We start from the raw sequence: 23219 nt of genomic DNA on the forward strand, positions 1-23219 counted from the left end.
CGGTAGAATGAGGAATCAAAGGTGTTAGGATGTTCACTAGATTTGGCAATTAAGAAGTCACGGATGCCCTCCATGAAGGTATATTCAGTGGAACAGTGAGGGCAGTACCATAACCTTTCCAGTTAGGGAATGTTTGGGAAGTGAAGAAATGTAATATGATTTTCCTTTCAAAATGCTTAGCTGAAAAGGAAAGAGAGGCCGGGCACGGAGGCTCATGCCTGTAATCCCAGCACTTTGGGACGCCAAGGCAGGGGGATCATTTGAGGTCAGGAGTTTGAGACCAGCCGGGACAACATCTCTACTAAAAATACAAAACTCCTATCTCTAGTAAAAATACAAAAATTAGCCAGACAAGGTGGCCCACACCTGTAGTCCCAGCTACTTGGGAGGCTGAGGTGGGAGGATCGCTTGAGTCTAGGAGGCAGAGGTAGCAGTGAGCCAAGACTGTGTCACTGTACTCCAGCCTGGGTGACAGAGTGAGACCTTGTCCCCCCCCAAAAAAAAAAGGAAAGAGAAAATTCTAACTTTTTTTCTTCATTTTTTTATGAAACGAGAATTTTTCTTGGTTATTTGTGATGATTCTACTGGTTTGGGTTTTATTGTCTAGTTTTACTCATTCTTTTTTTTTTCTTTTTTAAGAGATGAGGTCTCGCTCTCTGTCATACAGGCTAGAGCAGTCATATAATCATGGCTTACTGCAACCTCAAACTCCTGGGCTCAAGTGATCCTCCCACCTCAGCTTTCTGAGCAGCTGGGACTACAGGCACACATCACCACATCCAGCTAATCTTTTATATTTTTGGTAGACCTAGGGGTTTCACTATATTGCCTAGGCTGGTCTTGAACTTCTGGGATCAAGCGATTCTCCCACCTTGGCTTCTCAAACTGCTGGGATTACAAGTGTGAGCCACTGTGCCTGGCCTCAGACAATTTTTTTTTTTTAATTTGAAGGATAATTTTTAATTTAATTTTTAATTAAATTAATTTTAAATTTTAATTTTTTGTAGTGACAGGGTCTCGCTATGTTGCTCTGGCTGGTCTCAAACCACTGGCTAGAAACCATCCTCCTGCTTCAGTCTCCAAAACTACTGGGATTACAGATGTGGACTACTGCGCCCACCCCTCTTTTATTTTTTATTTATTTATTTATTTATTTATTTATTTTTTAAGACAAAGTCTCACTCTATTGCCCAGGCTGGAGTGCAGTGGCACAATCTTGGCTCACTGCAACCTCTGCTGCCCAGGTTCAAGCAATTCTCCTGCCTCAGCCTCCCGAGTGGCTGGGAATTACAGGTGCGTGCCACGCTAATTTTTCTATTTTTAGTGGAGACAGGGTTTTATCATCTTGGCCAGGTTAGTCTTGAACTCCTGACCTCAAGATCCACCTGCCTCAGCCTCCCAAACTGCTGAGATTACAGGCTTGAGCCACCGCACCCAGCCCCTCATTTTTTTCTTATTGTGTAACTGTTTAACTTCATTTTGGTTCCCCCTAACCCTTCACAGAAACAGGAATTGAATGTGAAAGGAAGAGAGTTATAAAAATATTCCCTGCACCAATCTAGGAAGCGTATTTTCTTCTTTTGCCTGAATATCTCTATGTTGTATCTCCCACGATCCACATTTTCTATGTTACCCCAAATAATGCTCTTACTCCTGATACAAAGACATTAAGAGTTCTACATCAGATATATTCAGCATAGGAAACTTGTTCCACAGATCAAATTAATCCTTGAGAAGAAGAGTAAGGTTATCCTCATAGACAATTCCGGGGAACTATTAGCATAACACTATTACCTTTTCCCCAGAAAAGTTCACAACTTCAAAGAGGAGAGCTGTGAACTAAATGCCACACCTGAGCGCTGACAGACACCACAACCTAACGGGAGTCAGTCTTTCAAAGAAGTTCACACCAAGATCAGAAACTTAAAATAAAAGGTTTGTTTGACCCAGAATGAGTCTTTCAAACACAATTCTTATTCTGATTCTAGAAAAAAGGCAATGTAAGTTTTTAAGAAAGTAAAAATTAAATAAATAAAGGTAACATAAGCAAACAAAATTATCTTAGGAGACATTATTGAAATTTTAAAATTAACTGGATTTTTTTTCACTCACTGAGTCTAAGATAAATCCAGCTAAGCTGATTCATTTCCTTTTAAGGAAAGACTTTACAAGAATCTCTCATGTCAGATCTCTACAACCCCCTTTCTTATTATGAGTACCAAAGAGCTGACTATGGCTAGAATTATGTCAAATAGGGTACTTAGGACAGAGTCAAATGGTTAAACCTCTCTGATTGATATAATACATAGCCCATTATTTCTTCTGTTAATCTGGACCTGATTAAAACACCAGAACCTCGCCTATTCCAAACTTTTGAATAACTTCCTGCTGTTCTCAGATAATGACCCAAACCCCTTAACATGATATACAGGCCCTCTGTCATTGAGGTTGTGACTCTTCCCAAACCTCATCTTTTGGCCACTCAGGCCTCCATTTCCCACTCTGGGGTCTAGCCACAGTTACTGCTTCCAGTTTCCCATATACCTCTTGCCTCTGTACCATTGCACCTTTGTCTGGGATGCCTCCCAGTCCCTCTCCTTTTCTCACTACATCTTTAAGCTTTAGCATAATCTCTATCAGGAAGAATAACTTCCCACCTCACCCCACTGCTTCATATTAGATTATGTGTCTGTCATCTGTATTTCTAGATTAAATACTCATCATATAATCCATCTTATAATCTATTTCTGGATATGATTTTCCCTTGAGGGTTCCTTAAGGGCTGGGAATAAATCTCATCTTTGTATTTCTAGTACTTAGCTCAGTGTCTGGCATGTGCAAATGTTTGTTAAATATTTAAGCCGAGCGTGGTGGCACGCGCCTGTAGTCCCAACAACTGGAGAGACTGAGGTGGGAGGACGGCTAGAGCCCAGGAACTCAAGGCCAGCCTGGGTTATACGGTTAGACCTCATCTCTAAAAAAATTTTAAATTAAGACACATATATGTATATATTATTTAATTGCATTTACCTTTATTTCCTCTATGTCTGCTTTCTGGAGCTTTTCTCTGAAGTGTTTATCTGTTTCCAGCACATCAATCACTTGCTTGAGATATTCATCATAATAAAGTCCAGTATCCTTCAAATTAAGAAACCAACAGTAATGCTTCTGCAGGTTTTTCCTTGTTTGAATCTAAAGAGGTCAATCCTGAGAAACAATTTCTAGCAAATGGCATTGAGACACACTTACTATGATAGTTTCAACAAAGTGAAAAAGCTGTATTTCTGAAATAAATAGTTTTATATCAGAACCAATATCATCTTTTATTGTTACATAAAGGTAGATTTTTCTTTTTTACGACACTCTGTAGTCCAGTAGATTTTCTATATGGTTCAGACAATGAAGATTTTACCATTTTGGTTTCTCCCCATTGTTATCTGTCTCTGCTTTGAATATAATACAGTGTTTTATTGGCTGGTTAGCTCTGTGTCAGAAATGTATTACAACTAATTCTCCTATTTAATATACTAACTATATTAAATAAATATTGTCTAAGGGTAAGCAGCATATGCTTGTCCAATACTCTTTTCACTGCTATTTCAGAAATAGTTTCCAAGTGTACAGTTTTATAAGTCATAAATATTACCAATATTTTCATTATAATTCCTCCCATTTCGTTTAATTATAATTTCACCTCATTTTATCTCATTTAGTTATAATTATAATTCATTTCATCTAGTTATAATTCCTCCTATTTCACTTCATTTCACTTACTGGTGGTTCTATCTTTGCACTTTCCACAGGGTGAATATTTTGTACTTTTGTCTTGTCTATGTCTATAGGCACAGCTTCAAGAGCAGTAAGTAGACATGTAATCAAGAGAAAGCAATACTGTAGCAGGATGGTCCTCCACCTCATCTGAAATAAAGAAATAATTATGGTAAAGTCATGAAAAGATGTTTTAACACTATATACAAGCATTCCAAATGTCACAATCATATACTTAATCTCAAGAGGTTTAATAAAACAAAAAAATCATAGGAAAGGGAAAAAATAGATTATAACTTGTCAAAAATAATGCTTAAAATAAATCACTAAAGAAAATCAAGGGAGAAATGTTTTTGTAGCCAAAATTAAAAAGACAGAATACAATATTTTAAAGTTTATACTGTTTTTTTGTTTGTTTGTTTGTTTGTTTGAGATGGAGTTCACGCTTGTTGCCCAGGCTGGAGTGTAACGGTATGATCTCGGTTCACCACAACCTCCGCCTCCTGGGTTCAAGGGATTCTCCTGCCTCAGCCTCCCGAGCAGCTGGGATTACAGGCATGCACTATCAGGCCTGGCTAATTTTGTATTTTTAGTAGAGACAGGGGTTTCTCCATGTTGGTCAGGAATGGTCTCGAACTCCCAACCTCAGGTGATCCACCTGCCTCGGCCTCCCAAAGTGCTAAGATTACAGGCATGAGCCACTGCGCCCTGCCTACACTGTTTTTACACTATAAGAAAACATTTGGTTAATTACAAAAGCTTCAATCTAGCCATGGCCTTTTTTCTTTTTCTTTTTTTTTTTTTTTTAAGGCAACACATTTTACCCACAAAATACCATTTGGAAAAGAACACATAACCCCATTTTCACCACAGCCCTAGGTGGCACATACACAGGAGAGTGACACATTTTACAAATGAAGAAATTAATTATTAAACCAATTCCCTTACAGAGCATTGTCTTGCCATTAACAAACCACTAAAACTCACATTTTACTATCTTTATACCCATTTTTTTAGCATCTTTATTGAGATATACTTCACATGTCATAAAATTCACCCATTTAAGTATAGGATATGTCTAATCTATAAAGATGCTACCCAAAGTTTAGTTCTCAATCTTACAAAATCAGATCATCTGAAAGCACATCAGAAATGCAAATTCTCAGGCTGTACCCAAAACCTCTGGGGTGGGGGCCAGGAACCTGTTTTAACAAACAGGGGGGTCCAGGGGGTTCCTATGTATACTAAAACCTGAGATCCACTCTTCTCTAGGATACTAGAATCTCTAATAGGGTAGTACACTTCACAGAATGTCTTCTCACTATGAATCACCTCCTCTTCCCCACAAATACTTGTAATAACAAAAAAGGTTTATTACTCATTCATGCTTCATGTCCACACATACTTAGGTGTGCATTTCGGGTTTTTTGAGATATAACTCATAAGCCATAAAATGTTTTAAATTATACTATTCAGTGTTTTCTAGAATATTCAAAAGGCTGTGCAACCATCTCTACTATCTAATTTTAAAACATTTTCATCATCTCAAAAAGAAACCCTATAACCATTAGCAGTCACTCACTGTTACCCTTTTTTCCCATCCCCTGGCAACCACTAATTTCCTTTCTAGCTGTATAGATTTGCCTATTTTGGTCATTTCATATAAATGGGATTATACAATATGTAGCCTTTTGTGTCTGCCTTTTATCACTTAGCAGTATGTTTCCAGGTATAACCACATTGTAACAAGTATCAGGACTTTATTTCTTTTTTATAGCTGAATAGATAGTCTATTGTATAGATATGCCACATTTGTTTATCCATTCATGAATTGATGGACATTTGGATTGTTTCTTTCAGGAAGTTTTGAATAATACTTCAGTGAACATTTGTGTTCAAGTTACTGTGTTAACAGGTTTTCAATTCTTTTGGTTATATAACTAGGAGTAGAATCACTGAGTCCATTTGGTAACTCTAAGTTTAACTTTTTGAGGAACTGCCAAACTGTTTTCCAAAGTAGCTATACCATTTTACATTCTCACCACTTATATATGAGGGTTCTAATTTTTCCATATTCTTCCATGTGTTTTTGTCACTTCTGCTGCTCTCCTCTTCTGCCAAGTCTACCATAAATAAGAAGAAAAGTCAAGAGAATGTATTTGTATACATCAGTGTGTGTGTGTGTGTCCTAACAACACCTGACAACATTTTTTTTTTTTTTTTTTTGAGACAGAGTCTCGCTCTGTCGCCCAGGCTGGAGTGCAATAGCCCGATTTCGGCTCACTGCAACCTCCATCTCCCAGGTTCAGCAATTCTCCTGCCTCAGCCTCCTGAGTTGCTGGGACTACAGGTACTCACCACCTGTAGTGAGTTTTTTTTGTATTTTTAGTAGAGACAGGGTTTCACTATGTTGGCAAGGCTGATCTCGAACTCCTGACCTCAGATGATCCACCCACGTTGGCCTCCCAAAGTGCTGAAATTACAGGCATGAGCCACTGCACCTAGCCTCTGACAATATCTTGAAGGTACAAAGTCACAAAAAGTTTCTGAGAAACTACTTTAAAACTCTTAACTGAACTTATGGTTCCTAAAGATTTAATTGATCCCCAAGCTTTATTATAAATAACAACAGAAACCATCTATTGAATGTTTACTATGTACCAAGCAGTATGCTAAACTTTTAAAAAATATTAACACATCAACTCTTACAATGACTCTGTGAAGTCAATATTATTATCCCCATTTCAAAGTACAAGAAACTGAGACATATCACTTCTAGTTCACACAGCAGTCAGTCACACAGCCAGAGTGTAGACCTGGGGGTGACTGACTCCAAAGCCTCTGCTGGCTTTCCAGGAGTGGTTCTCAAAGTATGGTCCCTGGGACAGCAGCATTGGCATCACCTGGGAATTTGTTAGAAATGCAAATTCTCAAGGCCTACTCCATATTTTCTAAATAAGAGGCTCTGGGTATAGGGGGCCTCACAATCTGTGTTTTAATAAGCCCTATAGGTGATTCTGATACATGCCAACATTTGAAAACCACTGCCCTAGAACATACTGCCTCCCTTTGCTCTATTATTTACCAGCCTCACCTACAATGAGAGACAAAGAGAATGCCCATCTCAAAGGTAAACTTGGATCCTTAAAAAACAGAAAGTGGGAAAAAAGAGAAATAGAAAGTGGGTTTTATACCAAGCAGTAAGGCAGAACTAAATTTAGGTCTGTATTCTAATTCCAGCTGCACCACTTACTTGCTTTGTGATCACAGGTTAGTCAATTAACTTTTCCCACTTTAGTTCCCTCATTTATAAAAATTTTAAAAAAATTTAAATAAGAGAATTTAACTTGAACTTAGTATTACTTAAGTACTTAAATTATATTATCTATTTATTCTTCTGAGTACAGATCTTTCCCGTTACCTAATCAGAAATACTTAAAAAAAAAGAAGAAGAAGAAAAGTTGCTTGTACTCACACCATTCATTTAAAATGATTAAGTTATATGACTTGTAAATGCCTTTAAACTAAATATTGCTTATTCAGCTAGCTTAAAATTATATTGGTAAAGCAAGTGGCAGGCCTGGGTGCTGAGATACAAGGATTAACAACAAGGAAAATCAACTAGCAAAGAAAGTTCATATCTAGACACAATAAAAATGATATAAAGCCAGGAAAGTTTCACACGTTGGAAACAAAATACGGAACATTATCCTCTCTAATCAAACTGAGTATTTGCTTCTGTGGAAGCAGAAACAAAGCTCCTCCTTGATTTCAGGTTTAGAGATTGTCAGACTTACATTTCATTCAAGTTGCATTTATTTTTAACTTTTGCAAGAAAGAGGACAATGAATTGTGACCGCCATTTCAAAGCCAAAAACTTTCACTTTTTGATAATTTTAAAGGACAAAAGACTGATTTTTTTTTTTTTAATGCAGTCTTACTCTGCCACCCAGGCTGGAGTACAGTAGCATGATCTTGCCTCACTGCAACCTCTGCCTCCCGGGTTCAAGTGATTACCTTGCCTCAGCCTCCAGAGTAGCTGGGATTACAGGTGTAGGCCACCACACCCGGCTAGTTTTTGTATTTTTAGTAGAGACAGAATTTCACCATGTTGGCCAGGCTGGTCTTGAACTCCTGATCTGCCCGCCTCAGCCTCCCAAAGTGCTGGGATTACAGGCATGAGCCACTGTGCCTGGCCCAGAAGATTGATTTTTTTTTTTCTTTTTTCTTTTTTGAGACAGAGTCTCACTCTGTTGCCTAGGCTGGAGTGCAGTGGCGTGATCTCAGGTCACCACAACCTCTGCCTCCCAGGTTCAAGCGATTCTCCTGCCTTAGCCTCTTGAGTAGCTGGGACTACAGGTGTGCGCCACCATGCCTGGCTAATTTTTGTATTTTTAGTAGAGATGGGTTTCACTATGTTGGTCAGGTTGGTCTCAAACTCCTGACCTCGTGATCCGCCTGCCTTGGCCTCCCAAAGTGCTGGGATTACAGGCGTGAGCCACCATGCCTGGCCAAGACTGATATTTTTAAGGAGAAGTCTGTTTAAAAATAAAATACAACAGAACTGATTAATAGTAAATACAGCCAGAAACAAGAAGACACATATTACATGATTCAATTTATATAAATGTTGAAAATAGGCAAATCCACAGAGAAAGAAAGCAGATGACAGGTTGTTGAGGGTTGCTGGTGGAGGGAGGGGAAAATGAGAAACAAGTGCTAAATGGGTACAGGGTTCCTTTTTGGGGTGATGAAAATATTCTAAAATTAAATCATTGAGATGGTTACATAACCTTATGAATATACTAAAAAACAGTGAATTGTACACTGTAAAAGAGAGAATTGTATGATACATAAGTCATATTTCAATTTTTTAAAAAAGAGTGAAAATAGAGCAAAAAAAATCCAAGCTTATAAAATGTGAAAATTTTTTAAAATATAATTTATGAACCACTATTAACCTTCTACACTAGTCATGTTTATAATTTTTCAAAATTATCCCATTTTCTATGTTCTTAATGATTTTTGTTTGCTTGTTCTACAATCACTAGAAAAGCATGTGAAAATCTTACATCCTGATTTTGTCTGTTTTTCCTTATAATTCTGTTAATTTTTATTCAAATATTAGGTATACATAAATTTAAGATTTTCTAGCTTTACGGTAAATTTAATCTTTTATCTAATGACTGACCTTTATATCCTAACCATATTAGTATATTTTTTTTACTGTTTTTTGAGACAGGGTCTCAACATGTTGCCCAGGCCAGTCTCAAACTCTTGGGCTCAAGCGATCCTCTTGCCTCAGCCTCCCAAAGTGCTGGGATTAGAGGCATAAGCTACTACACCCAGCCTCAATTAATGGAATATGAAAATTGTACTTGGCCACATAGCAACAGCAACATAGTCTTTGTTATGTGTATATGCATGAACTTTATTATAGTTATTATTATTGTCATAACTTCAGATTGAGTTTTTGCATTGTTGGTGCTTGTCATTGTAAATATCTTCACAAAGATTAAGTTGTGATTGGGCATTAAAATGAAAAGTTATTTTGTAAGCACAGAAACAAAGCAGCTGATGTTAGTGAAGCAAATACTTGATATTAGGGGAATAACAGCAAGTTTACTTTTTCTTATAGAGGAACAACTAAGTGCTTTACCTGACTTTAGACAGGAAGATACCTGCAAGGAGACAAAGCCATGTTACGTTTTGTTAGTAAAACACAACAGGATTACCTATCAGCAGCCAAACAATGCAGATGAAGATAGCAGAAACCAACGATGCCTCCAATAAATTAAAAAAACTCAAGGAACATGAGGCTGAATTGATGGACTCATGCAAATGTCAATTTGTCAGAAACTTCCTAAAATTACTGAATAGACGCTGCAAAACTTCCAGCAAAGTATAGTTTAAGGAAAAAAACAAAGCTGAGTTTAGTCAACAGGAAATTCTGACAACATCCTGATGTTCTTTTACATGCCTCAAAATCTACATTAATGCTAAAAGTGGTAAAGAGATTGATACAAGAATGGTCAGAAAATAACAAATCACTGTAACATTGCTGTAAATGCCTACAGCCAAAAGTTGTTGCCATATTAAACATTAAATTATAAAATGATCTCCCCCAAGATGTTATATTAAGCATTTTTAAGAAGTGTGGGGTTGATGGATGGTGGCTGAGCTAAAGGAAGAGTAGCTAAATCTGATTTGAATGTTGAAGAGCCCTACATAACCTGACAAGTGTGTTTATTAGTTTAGTTCTTGATACATTCTGAGAGTGCGTATCTCAATAAAGAATATGTTGCCTGAAAAGTAATACAAGTTGGTGTGATTCACGAAGGCCAATCCTCCAGGTCTTCATCAACAAATCATTTAAGAAGAGTCTGAGGAAAGAATATGAATCTGAAAACTTCCTGTCATCGTCTTCTGATAAGATGAAGAAAGCACCAATACCAAGCTTGTAAAATTAGTAGAGGGGGCTTGGAAGAAAATCTCTGGCAAAAGGGTAAGAAGAGGCCAGGCGTGGTGGCTCACACCTGTAATGCCAGCACTTTGGGAGGCCAAGGCGGGCAGATTGGTTGAGATTAGGAGTTCAAGACCAACCTGGCCAACATGATGGAACCCTGTCTCTACTAAAAATTACAAAAAATTAGCCAGGCATGGTGGTGCATGCCTGTAGTCCTAGTTACTCAGGAGGCTGAGGCAGGAGAAGCACCTGAACCTGGGAGATGAAGGTTGCAGTGAGCTGGATTGCACCACTGCATTCCAGACCGGGCAACAGAGTGAAAACCCATCTCAAAAAAAAAAAAAAAAGATATGTTATTAAATAGACTTTAAGGGCCAGGCACGGTGGCTCACGCCTGTAATCTCAACACTTTGGGAGGCTGAAGTGAGTGGATCACCTTAGGTGAGGAGTTTGCAACCAGCCTGGCCAACATGGCGAAACCCCCGTCTCTACTAAAAATATGAAAATTAGCCCGGAGTGGTGGTGCACGCCTGTAGTCCCAGCTATTCGAGAGGCTGAGGCAGGAGAATGGCTTGAACCTGGGAGGCAGAGGTTGCAGTGAACCAAGACTGTGCCACTGCACTCCAGTCTGGGCAACAGAGAGAGACCCTGTCTCAATAAAAAAGAAAGAAAGAAAAGAAAAGAAAAGAAAAGAAAAGAAAAGAAAAGAAAAGAAAAGAAAAGAAAAGAAAAGAAAAGAAAGAAAGAAAAGAAAGAAGAAAGAAGAAAGAAGGAAGAAGAAAGAAGGAAGGAAGGAGGAGGAGGAGGAGGAGAAAAAGATAAAATAAAATAAATAGGCTTTAAGATTCCATTGGGCTGGGTGCAGTGGCTCGCACCTGTAATTCCAGCTACTCAGGAAGCTGAGGTGAGAAGATTGCTTGAACCCAGGAGTTCTAGACTGTAGGGAGCTATGATTGTGCCACTGTACTCCAGTCTGGGTGACAGAGACCCCAGGGTGGGATAAAAGATTCTATCAATATTAAGACACACCATTGTATACCATACAGAAAAAAATGCTGCCAATTAAACTATACCACTGTGATTTATCACTTACAATTCTATTTTATGTTTGCTGAAAGTATTTTTAGGCATATCATAGATTTTTCTCACATCATTTTTATACACACATAAAGAAATTAAACAAAATAAATTGATTAAGGTATTCTAAGGACTTCTTCACCTTTGTAGTCCAAGTCTTTTTAAACACTTTCTTGAATTGTTACCTTTTGTGTTTTCCCATACAACACTGTTCTCTCTACCAGAGAGAGGAATGGTGATTTCTTCAAGCCATTTTTGGGTTTTGTTTTTTGAGACAGAGTCTCACTCTATTGCCCGTGCTGGAGTGCAGTGCCGCAATCTCAGATCACTGCAACCTCCACCTCCTGGGTTCAAGCAATTCCTGCCTCAGCCTCCTGAGTAGCTGGGATTACAGGTGTGTACCACCACACCAGCTAATTTTTGTATTTTTAGTAGAGATTGGGTTTCACCATGTTGGCCAGGCTGGTCTCAAACTCCTGACCTCAAGCAATCTCCCCACCTTGGCCTCCCAAAGTGCTGGGATTACAGGAGTGAGCCAATGTGCCCTGCCCTTAAAGTTGACTTAATAACATATCTTTTTTTTTTCCTTTTTGAGATGGAGTTTCACTCTGTTGCCCAGGCTGGAATGCAGTGGTGCAATCTTGGCTCACTGCAACCTTCACCTCTCAGGTTCAAGCGATTCTCCTGCCTCAGCTTCCTGAGTAGCTAGGACTACAGGCGTGCACCACCATGCCCGGCTAATTTTTTGTATTTTTAGTAGAGACAGGGTTTTGTCATGTTGGCCAGGCTGGTCTCGAATTCCTAACCTCAACCAATCTGCCCACCTCAGCCTCCCAAAGTGCTGGGATTACAGGCGTGAGCTACCATGCCCAACCTTAATACCATATCTTGATTTTTAAATCTACCACCTTCTATAGCGTTTTTTCGTTTTTTTGTTTTCTGAGACAGGTTCTCATTCTGCCGCCCAGGCTGAACTGCAGTGGTAAGCTCACAGCTCACTGCAAGTTTGATTTCTTGGGCTCAAGAGATCCTCTTGCCTCAGCTTCTCAGGTAGCTGGGCCCACAAGCAAGCCACCATGCACAGTGATTTTTTTTTTTTTTTTTTTTTTTGGTAGAGATGTGGTTTCATTATGTTGCTTAGGCTGGTAGGGCTTTCTATTTATCCTGCCTCTCTCACCTTTTAAATTTAGTTTTGATTGATGGAGAATGTTTTCCACTCGTTTCTAATCTGTTAGTGCTTATTCTAGACATAACTAGGACAATTAATTTAAACACTTAACTCTACTTCTTAATAAGGCCTCAATAAACACCAACTGCATTTAAAAAAAAAAAAAAGTTCAGTATTCCAGCACATTAGGCAAAAAAATAATGATACAAAAATCTCTTTAAATGCCAAGATGTCAAATGTGTCTGCGTTAAAGGAATAACAGTAAGTTTACTAGGTTTACAGATTTTCATGAATGAGAAAATATACAAATATCCATATAGAAGAAAGAAAGATGAGTAATAAGGACAGGCAACGGGAAGAAGGGGGACTAACCTACTTTTCTTCCACTATCAGGTCAGTAAGAATGACCTTCTCCTTTCCTTTATCACCCTCTTCTTTCAAAAGAGAGATACGGACCTAAAGAGGAGATACTGGGCTGAACCAGACTGAAACAGTAGACTCATCCAAACCAGGACAGGCTGATAATTTAATCTCTAAAGTAGGATTGTGTGAAATTCTAAATTTTGTAGTCATCTCAAGACAGAATGGGAGGCACTGACCCCAAAAGCATCAGAGCCTCAGGTAAAATTGCAAAGTAAGCAGAGTTCTTAAGCTTCTCTTAGTATTCAGTAGATATAATTTCCTTAAAGTCCTAAAAGAAAGCTAATCTCTTCCCCTGTCTCAACCAAGTCAAAATTTCTATTCTGCTGGGCACAGAGGTTCATGCCTATAATCCCAGTACTTTGTGAGGACAAGGAGGGTGGATTCTTTGAGCCCAGGAGTTCAAGACCACCCTGAGCAATATGGTGAAACCTCTGTCTCTACAAAAAATACAAAAATTAGTTGGGCATGGTGGCACATGCCTGTAGTCCCAGCTACTTGGTGGGGGATGAGGTGGGAGGATCACTTGAGCCTGGCAGCACTCTAGCCAGGGTGACAGACTGAGAACATGTCTCAAAAAATAAAATGTCCATTCAAACACAGAGGCAATTTCTTAGCTACTGATTTATACCAGTAGTTATAAAGACTAAGTTTGCTTAGTGTGTATGTGTGCATGCGCATGTGTGTGCATGTGCGTGTGCGTGTGCATGTGTGTGTGTGTGATGGTTTCCTGTTTTGATTGTTGGGCAAGATATCCTGGAAGTGGTTAAAAAGAATTACCATAGATAACCGGGTTGAAAAGTACAGAAAACCGAAGATTTTCTCTTTTCTTGGAAGTAGTCCATTTCTCCTTTATTATGTATCTTTTTTTTTTTTTTTTTTTTTTTTTTTTGAGAGAGAGTCTCGCTCTGTTGCCCAGGCTAGATTGCAGCACTGCAATCTTGGCTTACTGCAACCTCCGCCTCCCGGGTTCAAGCAATTCTCCTGCCTCAGCCTCCTAAGTAGCTGGGACTACAGGCGCGTGCCACCACACCCAGCTAATTTTTTGTACTTTTTTTTAGTAGAGACGGTGTTTCACCATGTTAGCCAGGCTAGTCTTGATGTCTTGACCTCGTGATCCGCCCGCCTCAGCCTCCCAAAGTGCTGGGATTACAGGCGTGAGCCACCGTGCCGTGCCTCCTTTACGTATCTTTTTCCATCTTCCTCAATCCTCTTCTTTTGCCCCTCTTCCTTTTCAATTAAAGGCTGAATTGAAGAATGTTTCCTTTAACCTATTATAAGTAAGTATGTATGTATGTATGTATGTATTGAGACTTTGTTTCTAAAAACAAAACTAAACTAATATTTATGTATTAAGTAATGACTATGGTACCAGATACTATGCTAGAAGACAAAGGTAAGTGAGATCGACATAGTCCTTACCCTCACAGGGCTTCAATCTAGTGAGGAAGATAAGCTATTAAATACAATCGCAATTTTTAAAATGCTGCTTACAAAACAATGCATAGCATGATCCTTTTCTGTTAGTTAAAACAATTTAAAAGTCATGAAAATGGTATTCACCAAACAGACATTCTCAGGCAGGTGATTTATAATGTTAAATGTCTCTTAAAAACAAAACTGGGTTGTTTTTATGGTCACAAGTCTCCTGATTATTTTGTTTATTTGAGGTCAATGAGTCTAGATCAGAAAAAAAGAAACTGCAGCACTAGCAGCAAAAGAATTACTGTAGTTTGTGCCTACCTAATACAACCAAAAAATGTAAAAACTTTCAAAAATACAAATATACTATGTAGAAATAAAATCTTAACTTACTGTCTCCCTTCTAAAAACTCTAAAAGATTGACTGAATCTTTAGAATCTTTCTCACTCCAATTTCCATTCCCTGAATTTCTTTCTCTCAAAGCTATTTATTTCAGTTTACTTTTTGAAATAGAAACAATGACAATTGAACCATTTTGCATGACAAGTATAAGGTATATTTACATACTATATATTATAAATAGTATATATTATAAATACATACTATTTATAATATATACATAAATATATACAAAATATATAAATAAATACATATTATAAATATAATATTTATATAACATTCACCAAGAAAAGTCTGGAAGGGGCCGGGTGCAGTGGCTCACTCCTGTCTGTAATCCCAGCACTTTGGGAGGCTGAGGCGGGCAGATCACCTGAGGTCAGGAGTTCGAGACCAGCCTGGCCAACAGGGTGAGACCCCATCTCCACTAAAAATACAAAAATTAGTTCAGTGTGGTGGTGGATGCCTGTAGTCCCAGCTACTCAGGAGGCTGAGGCAGAAGAATTGCTTGAACATGGGAAGTGGAGGCTGCAGTGAGCAGAGATCATGCCATTGCACTCCAGCCTGGGTGAAAGAGTAAGACTCCATCTCAACAACAACAAAAAAATGTCTGGGAGGAAATAAAATATTGGTGTGGCTACATAAGTTAAGCAAGAACTAGTAGTAAGAAAATTTCAAGAGAACTAACAGTTAAGTAGTTAAAAAAGAAGAAGAAGAAAGAAAAAGAACAAACTACTTTTAGCTAGCAAGGAAGGTAAGTGTTCCTCATGTGACCATGAGGTGAAATGTATCTTGAGATGAATTATATTTACTTTCAATATAAATTTACTTCCTGATGATTAGTTATGTGATACCCTTGGGATAACTTACCTCTGTCATTTTAGTGCCTTGCTTACAGCAAGTAGCTCAATAAATGTTAGCTCTTTTTAACACAACCATAAAATGTACAACAATCATCTATTCAGCATTTATGGGTAATTTTTAAAAATAACCAGAACAAACATACAAATAAGACAGAAAGGCTTCTACAATGAATTAAGGGCTAAAAGTGAAAACAGAAACACAATTTATTAGATGAAGATTATTTCCTTCTGTAGTTAATAGTCAGACTTAAATCTCTGCCATGGCAAATTACAGAAGCTTCTATGAGATGGTTATCACAGATTACAGATTTCAGAGCTGAAAGATAAAAAGATTTGTATCATGGCAGAGACTTCTGTTTGCTTGCCAATATCCAAATCTTTCCTTCCTTCTCAGTAACAAACGCCCAGTTTTAAAGAGGGCAGCCATGCATTCAGCTACATTTCCCTGTTTTCTTATAGCCTCAGCCTTGGTTCAGGAATTCTCCTTAAAGGAAGAGGATGCATCTTTCTTCGCCTATGCTTTGCTGCCTGGAACAGGACAGTGACGGTTAGAACTCTGGCAGCTATCTTGGACTTACAAGAACCAGTGCTACAAGAACATCTTAGGGATCACTGATAAAAGAACTGAAAGAAGCTTAAGTCTCTGATGACTTTATAAAGCCACTATACCCATCCTAGAGTTCTATTTCAATTATTATTTTCTATAAGAAAGTAAATGTTGCATGTTTAAGCCATCTGTGAGTCCATTTTTGGTTTTTCCTTTTTTGTATTTTGGTGGTGGTGGTAGTGGTAGTCATTTTTCTTTGCAACCAAATGCAATTCTTGAGTACTTACGTTCAGGCAGGTAAATAATTTTTATCTCCTTTTTAGAGATGAGACAACTGAGGTCCGGAGAGATAAGATGACTTGCACAATACCAAAATAGTGAAGAGATGGGTCTTGGCTCCTAGCCCAATGTTTTTTCACTAAAAACTGACTCGTAACACGTTCTAAATGTAAAAAAAAAATAAAAACAAATAAAAAGACACAAAATTACAAAATTTAGACTTTTTACAGTGGTAACGGTACATGATAATGTATGCATTTGTCACATAATGTGAAAAGTGCCAAATTTTTATGATGTGGAAGGAGACTAAATTATATCATATTCCAGTAAGGAAGGGAGAAAGATACGTGAAATAAACAGAATCAAAACCAGAATAAACAAAGATGTTGGCCAGGCACGGTAGCTCCTGCTTGTAATCCCAGCACTTTGGGAGGCCAAGGAGGAGAGATCACCTGAGGTCAGGAGTTCAAGATCAGCCTGCCCAGTGTGGTGAAACCCCATCTCTACTAAACAAAAACAAAAATTAGTCGGGCACAGTGGCAGGTGCCTGTAGTTCCAGCTATTCAAGAGGCTTAGGCACAAGAATCCCTTGAACCTGGGAAGCGGAGGTTGCAGTGAACCGAAATGATGCCACTGCACTCTAGCTTGGGTAACAGAGTGAGACTCTGTCTTGGAAAAAAAAAAAAAAGATATTGATTTATTATTCCCCAATTTTACTGTATTCCTCCCCTCCTGAATAACTAAGAGGAATTCAGATAAAAAACTTATTTTTTTCAGCAATGAGACTTCAAGATATAGGGTAACTTTTCCTATTAAATCCTTAACTGGAATTTTTCTTTACTCTTACCACCACTTTAAAAAAATTAACTTTGTTCCTAGTTTGTCACAGAGATCAATAATAAGATGAAATATCTCAAATTCTTTTTTGAAACTCCATCAAATAACATGTAAAACACAAAGCAGCTCATGTGCAAACTCGTTAGTGAACATAAGCAGTTATTTCTAAGTAGTCTGTTAAAAAAAAAGAAAATAAAATATTTTCAAATTTTAAGGACACAGGTATTTCTTTTCTTATATATGGTATATTTAACATAATATAATCTATGCAGGAGAGTAATCATATGCATGTTGTATTTTGGAAAGGTATATGATTTTTATTGACACAACATGGTAAAAAATAAACACGCAAACAGCAGATTAAATCCTAACTTCCCCTATTTACTTGCAAGCTACTTCTTGCCTCTGAGTCTTGATTTTCCTACCTAGAAAATTGAGCTCATACCTCTTCACAGGTTTGTTGATGGGAGGAAAATAAGAATGAATACAAAGTAACCAGCACAGTGCACGACAATGGTAATTGCTCAATAAATATTAATGCCTTTCTTGTCTTGAAAAGGAAACATAAAGAAATATGAAAATCTGTTCTGTAAACACCCAAAGTGGTAGAACTTAAAAAGCAAGACCAGGTTGGGCGTGGTGGCTCACACCTATAATCCCAGCACTTTGAAAGGCTGAGGCGGGTGGATCACTTGAGCGCAGGAGTTTAAAACAAGCCTGGGCAACATGGTGAAACCCCGCCTCTACAAAAAAAATCAAAAAATTAGCTGGGTGTGGTGGTGTGTACCTGTAGTCCCAGCTACTCAGGAAGCTGAGATGGGAGGATTGCTTGAGCCCAGGAGATCAAGGCTGCAGGGAGCCATTCATACCACTGTACTCCAGCCTGGATGACAGAGAAAGACCCTGTCTTAAAAAAAAAAAAAAAAGTAAAAAAACAAAACAAAAAGCAAGCAAGACCAGTTTGACATACAACTTTAAAAGTCGTTTTTGTTTTTGTTTTTGTTTTTTGAGACAGGGTCTGACTCTATCACCCAGGCTGGAGTGCAGTGGCGCTATCTCGGCTCATTAAAACCTCCACCTCGGTGCGGTGGCTCACGCCTGTAATCCCAGCACTTTGGGAGGCCGAGGTGGGCGGATCACAAGGTCAGGAGATCAAGACCATCCTGGCTAACGTGGTGAAACCCCGTCTCCACTAAAAATACAAAAATTAGCCGGGCGTAGTGGCGGGCGCCTGTAGTCCCAGCTACTAGGAAGGCTAAGGCAGGAGAATTGCCTGAACCTGAGAGGCGGAGCTTGCAATGAGCCCAGTCGGGCCACTGCACTCCAGCCTGGGCGATAGAGCGAGACTCCATCTCAAAAAAAAAAAAAAAAAAAAAAACCTCCACCTCCCAGGCTCAAGCCATCCTTCCACCTCAGCCTCCAGAGGAGCTGGGACTACAGGCACACACCACCACGCCTGGCTAGTTTTTAATATTTTTGGTAGAGATGGGCTTTCACCATGTTGCCCAGGCTGGTCTCAAACCTGTGAGCTAAGTGATCTGCTCACCTTAGCCTCCCAAAGCCTAGAATTACAGGCGTGAGTCATCATGCCTGGCCTTACAGTCATTTTTGAAAGGCCACATTAGAGCTCTTCTCTGAACACTGCCAGAACCAAAGTCCTGATGCAGTTATAGGCCAATGAAAGCAATGCATCCAACATAATCTCTTCCTTCCAATCTTAAATCAGAACTGTAGCAAGAGACTCAGGCTTCCTTCTCTAAGGCACTACCTTGTGCTAGGAAATGTGGATTGCTGCTTCTTACTATCAGTGTTACAAATCTAACGATAAAACAGGGTAGGGTGAAGAAAAATAAATGGCTTTTGAGTTTCTCCATGGCACCAGTGTCAAGGGCCACAGATAGCCTGGTGCTCACCTCCGTTTTCCCTTTGAAAATGCAAGTCAATGGGAAAGTGAGGTTCAAATAAAATATCAAGTGTATGACCAGCTGAGCTGGACTACAGCTTTTTCCTGACCAAGACATTAGTATAGATCTTAGAGCCTCTGTTGTCTACATCTGCGAAAAAGGACACTCATCAAGGAAACTATTTTATCTCCTTTTTTCCAGTCTTAACAATGGGTTGGAGTATCCTAGATTATAGGTTTATGAAAAACAGATCTGTATCACTCAATAAACATATTATTAAAATTATAATCTCTTTATTATTTATATATACTGTACTTCAGATAATTAAAATACACTGCCAAAAAAAAAAAACTCTGCCAAGGCCAGGTGTAGTGGCTCATGCCTGTAATTCCAGCACTTTGGGAGGCCGAGGCGGGCAGATTGCTTGAGCCTAGAAGTTTGAGACCAGTCTGGACAACATGGTGAGGCCTCTTCTCTACAAAAAAATAAAAAATAAAAATGAGCAGGGTGTGGCGGCATGCGCCTTTAGTCCTAGCTACTCAGGAGACTGAGGTAGGAGGATCACTTGAGCCTGGCAGTTCCAGGCTGCAGTAAGCCATGATCACACCACTGCACTCCAGCCAGCCTGGGCAACAGAGCAAGGCCCTGTCTCAAAAAAAAAAAAAAAAAAAAAAAAAGGCACTGCCAAAAATAAAATCAAGTAACTACTATCTGAACTTCTATTAGGCTGCTTTAGGATTTTCGAATCAGAGAATTCTAAGATCAGAAATAATCTTGGAGGCACAGTAGTCCTCCCTAATCTGCGATTTCACTTTCTGCAGTTTCAATTACCTGAGGTAAAACAAGATATTTTGAAAGATCACATTCATATAACTTTGATTACAGTGTATTATTATTTACTCATTTTATTATTATATATGTATAGCAAAAAACACAATGTATATAAGGCTTGGTACTATCTGTAGTTTCAGGCATCCATTGGGACCCTTGGAACATATCCCTCTAGGATAAAGGAGGACTACTGTAATCTCATTCAGCCCTACTTTTATAAAAGGTTATAAATACAGAAGGAAGTTAACTGACTTTGGCCAAGTTCATTTGGCAGAGCCTGTACTGGAATCTGGCCATGAAATTCTAACTAAATATACTTTTCACCACATCATGGTTGTAAAAAAAAGTTTTGATTGAAAATAATTAAAATGATTGAAGTTTTTCCTTGAATAAATTATTTGAAACGGTTAGTAGCCTGTTTTTTGTTTTGTTTTTGAGACATAGTTTTGCTCTAGTTGCCCAGGCTGGAGTGCAATAGCGCGATCTCGGCTCACTGCAACCTCTGCCTCTCGGGTTCAAGTAGCCTGCCTCAGCCTCCTGAGTAGTTGGGATTACAGGTGCCCGCCACCACATCTGGCTAATTTTTGTATTTTTAGTAGAGATGGGGTTTCACCATGTTGGCCAGGTGGTCTCGAACTCCTGGACTCAAGTGATCCACCTGCCTCAGCCTCCCAAAGTGCTGGGATTACAGACATTAGCCACCATGCCTGGCCTAAAGGATTATTTTCAATACATTTTTAAATCCTGCACTTGATTCTGCCAGCAACCCAGTACTCAAAAAGGTATTTTGTAGACCCCAGCCTTCAAAAGGGTCCTTAGAAAGTGGAAAGTAATTTCAATATTATTCTAAGTAACGCAAAATTAGTTTAGTATGTGTTCAGAGATTCATAACATACCCCAAAACAAAAAAGACATCTGAATTGATGTTATTGTTATTAGTGCCCATAATTAATAGTGTTTTGAAAAGTACCCTAATTGTCTCAATTGTGCATTTTATCTCAACTGTTTTTCACAGAGCACAAACCAACTTGGCAAAAAGCATGCTGAAAGGATATATACAAAATATGTGATATGAACAATATGTACGTACCTTGGGAGAGCAAAGAAAGGTAAACACAACACAGACAGATTCGACTCTTAGATGGGTCAGCCAGGCACGGTGGCTCACGTCTGGTAATCCCAGCACTCTGGAAGGCCAAGGCAGGTGGATTACCTGAGGTCAGGAGTTCGAGACCAGCCTGGCCAACACGGTGAAACCTGTCTCTAATAAAAATACAAAAAATTAGCTGGCTGTGGTGGTGGGTCCCTGTAATCCCAGCTACTCGATGGTCTGAGGCAGAAGAATCCCTTATCCAGGAGGTGGAGGTCGCAGTGAGCCAAGATTGGGACATTGCACTCCAGCCTGGATGACAGAGTGAGACTCCGTCTCAAGAAAAAAAAAAAGGGTAAAATTTGGATAGACAGAGAAGGGCATGAGTAAACACATGGAGACAGAAATAAATTTTTGACTCCTTTAAATTTCTAAAATTGTCTAGTTAAAAAGAAAAAAAAATTTGACCCCCTACTACAAAGGTAGATGAGATCACGGAGAGCCTGAAGACCATGATGAGAAATGGAAGTTTCCATGTTCATCCTAATTATAACAGTGATATTATTTGAGATTTCATTTCTAATTCTAAATTTCCAAAATTTTAATTTTTGACCCTATTATCTCAGGAAGATTTGTGGAAATATTTGTTCAACATTTGTTGAACTTATACAAGTTTCAAAAAACAAGAACATTCCTTAAAGCATCTCTCTCATCAATTCTTTAAACTTTCCCATAGGGAAAGTCCACAATCTCCCTCAAACAAAATTCGCTATCAGAAATATTTGCATTTAACCTGCCCCTAGTTTTAAACCAAGGTAATAACTTTTAGTGTTCATACTCGTCCATGAATTTAACAGAGCCTTCTTAGCAAACTTAGATGGTAGCACTAGCTTGTTCAATTGCATAAAATGTACATTATTCAATTTAGGAGTTTAGTGGACACAGAATTTCAAGAGGTTCTGTCTCTCAAAAATCATAATGGTTCCCGTTCATTTTCATTCCCTCATATTCTCTCTCTCCCTCTTTCCCTCTCTCTCCTAGCCATTTGATACTGTAAAATAATTGTCATCTAAGACCGTTGCAAACATCAACCACAGTAACCACATTTGCTCACTGAGTTACCACTTAGCAGGTGCAAAAAGGAAGTACTCTATTTCTCATCTCCTAAAACCAAAAGGGTTCATCTCGTACCTAATTTGTAACTTAAGGGAAAAGGATATCACGACTGATACTAACTTTCTCCTAAGTGTCAGAGGTTGCCGGCTTAACCAGACCGGAGAAAAGCAGGATCCCCGGGCCTAGCTTTGCTCAGCGGTGCAGGGAAGCATCGCCTGGAATTGGTGGGTGTCTCTCCTCACTAGTGGGCACCCGCTCGCCCATCGACCTGCCCAAACCCGACGGGACCCCGCCAGGGTCTCGGCTCGGCACCTACCCTCTCCTGCTCCCCGCCAGGAGCCAGTCACCCTCCTCGACCCCGAAGAAAGCTCGCGTGCCCTGCCGCGAGTGGAGCAGAAGGAACCCAGCGCCTCCGGCTGGCGCTGGGAGCCCCCTCCCCGCCGCTGCCCCGCCCACTGCACGGCCCCCGCCATCCTCACTGCTCTGGCAAGGCAGGCGAAGACCTGAGCCTTATCTCCGGACCCCCCCCCACCCCCCAACCTCCCGCCGCGCTGCTCCGCACCGACTGCGCGGCCACCGGCCTTACCTGGCCGGTTCTCGGTGAGCAAGGCTGCGCCTGCGGCTTGCGTCCAGCGCACAAACCTGTCCTCCAGCCCCCAGCCCACCGCTCCGCTCTGCCCGCCTCCCGCCGCGCGAGCCCGCCTCCTGGCTGCCATGGCGACAGTTCCCACACCCTGAGGCCGCTGATTGGTCCGGTTCGGGATTGCTGACGACGCCGATTGGCGGGAGCAGGGACACGGCCGCTCCGTGGAGCCTGGAGGCGGGCGGTGGGGAGCGCCGAGGCTATGGAGCCTGGGGGGAGGCTGAGCCAGGAGGGACGTGGCGCTCTGAGATGCGGGCTCGGGAGGCCGCGCCTCTTCCTTCCCTAGCTTTCCCGGAGAAGCCTGTGGAGCAGGACCTGGGCGGGTGAGGTGCCGTCCCGAGACCCGGGCAGAGCCCCAGGGATCGCCTCTCTCTTGGCCGCTGGCCTGCGC

The 23219-nt window shown here is 39.9% G+C and overlaps 1 protein-coding gene across 11 annotated transcripts in view; it reads right to left on the minus strand.

Annotated features, from left to right (window-relative positions):
• The window catches only part of NUCB2 (nucleobindin 2), a 55929-nt gene extending 33033 nt beyond the window's left edge, over positions 1-22896 (minus strand). For 2 of the 11 annotated variants that reach the window (XM_008005529.3, XM_073018005.1), the window contains exons 1-5: positions 22772-22896; positions 21070-21242; positions 16416-16570; positions 3775-3918; positions 3031-3138 (exon numbers count right to left, since the gene is read on the minus strand). In XM_008005529.3, coding sequence (XP_008003720.2) covers positions 3031-3138; positions 3775-3918 — 252 coding nt within the window. In that variant the 5' untranslated portion in view covers positions 16416-16570; positions 21070-21242; positions 22772-22896. Of the gene's footprint in view, positions 1-3030; positions 3139-3774; positions 3919-5810; positions 5892-16415; positions 16571-21069; positions 21243-22501; positions 22615-22771 lie in introns of those variants that run through there. The other 9 variants (XM_037999642.2, XM_037999640.2, XM_037999639.2 and 6 more) reach the window with 8 other exon arrangements.
• Positions 22897-23219: the final 323 nt, after the last annotated feature.

This window comes from Chlorocebus sabaeus, chromosome 1 (genome assembly GCF_047675955.1).
Source record: "Chlorocebus sabaeus isolate Y175 chromosome 1, mChlSab1.0.hap1, whole genome shotgun sequence".
NCBI lineage: Eukaryota > Metazoa > Chordata > Mammalia > Primates > Cercopithecidae > Chlorocebus > Chlorocebus sabaeus.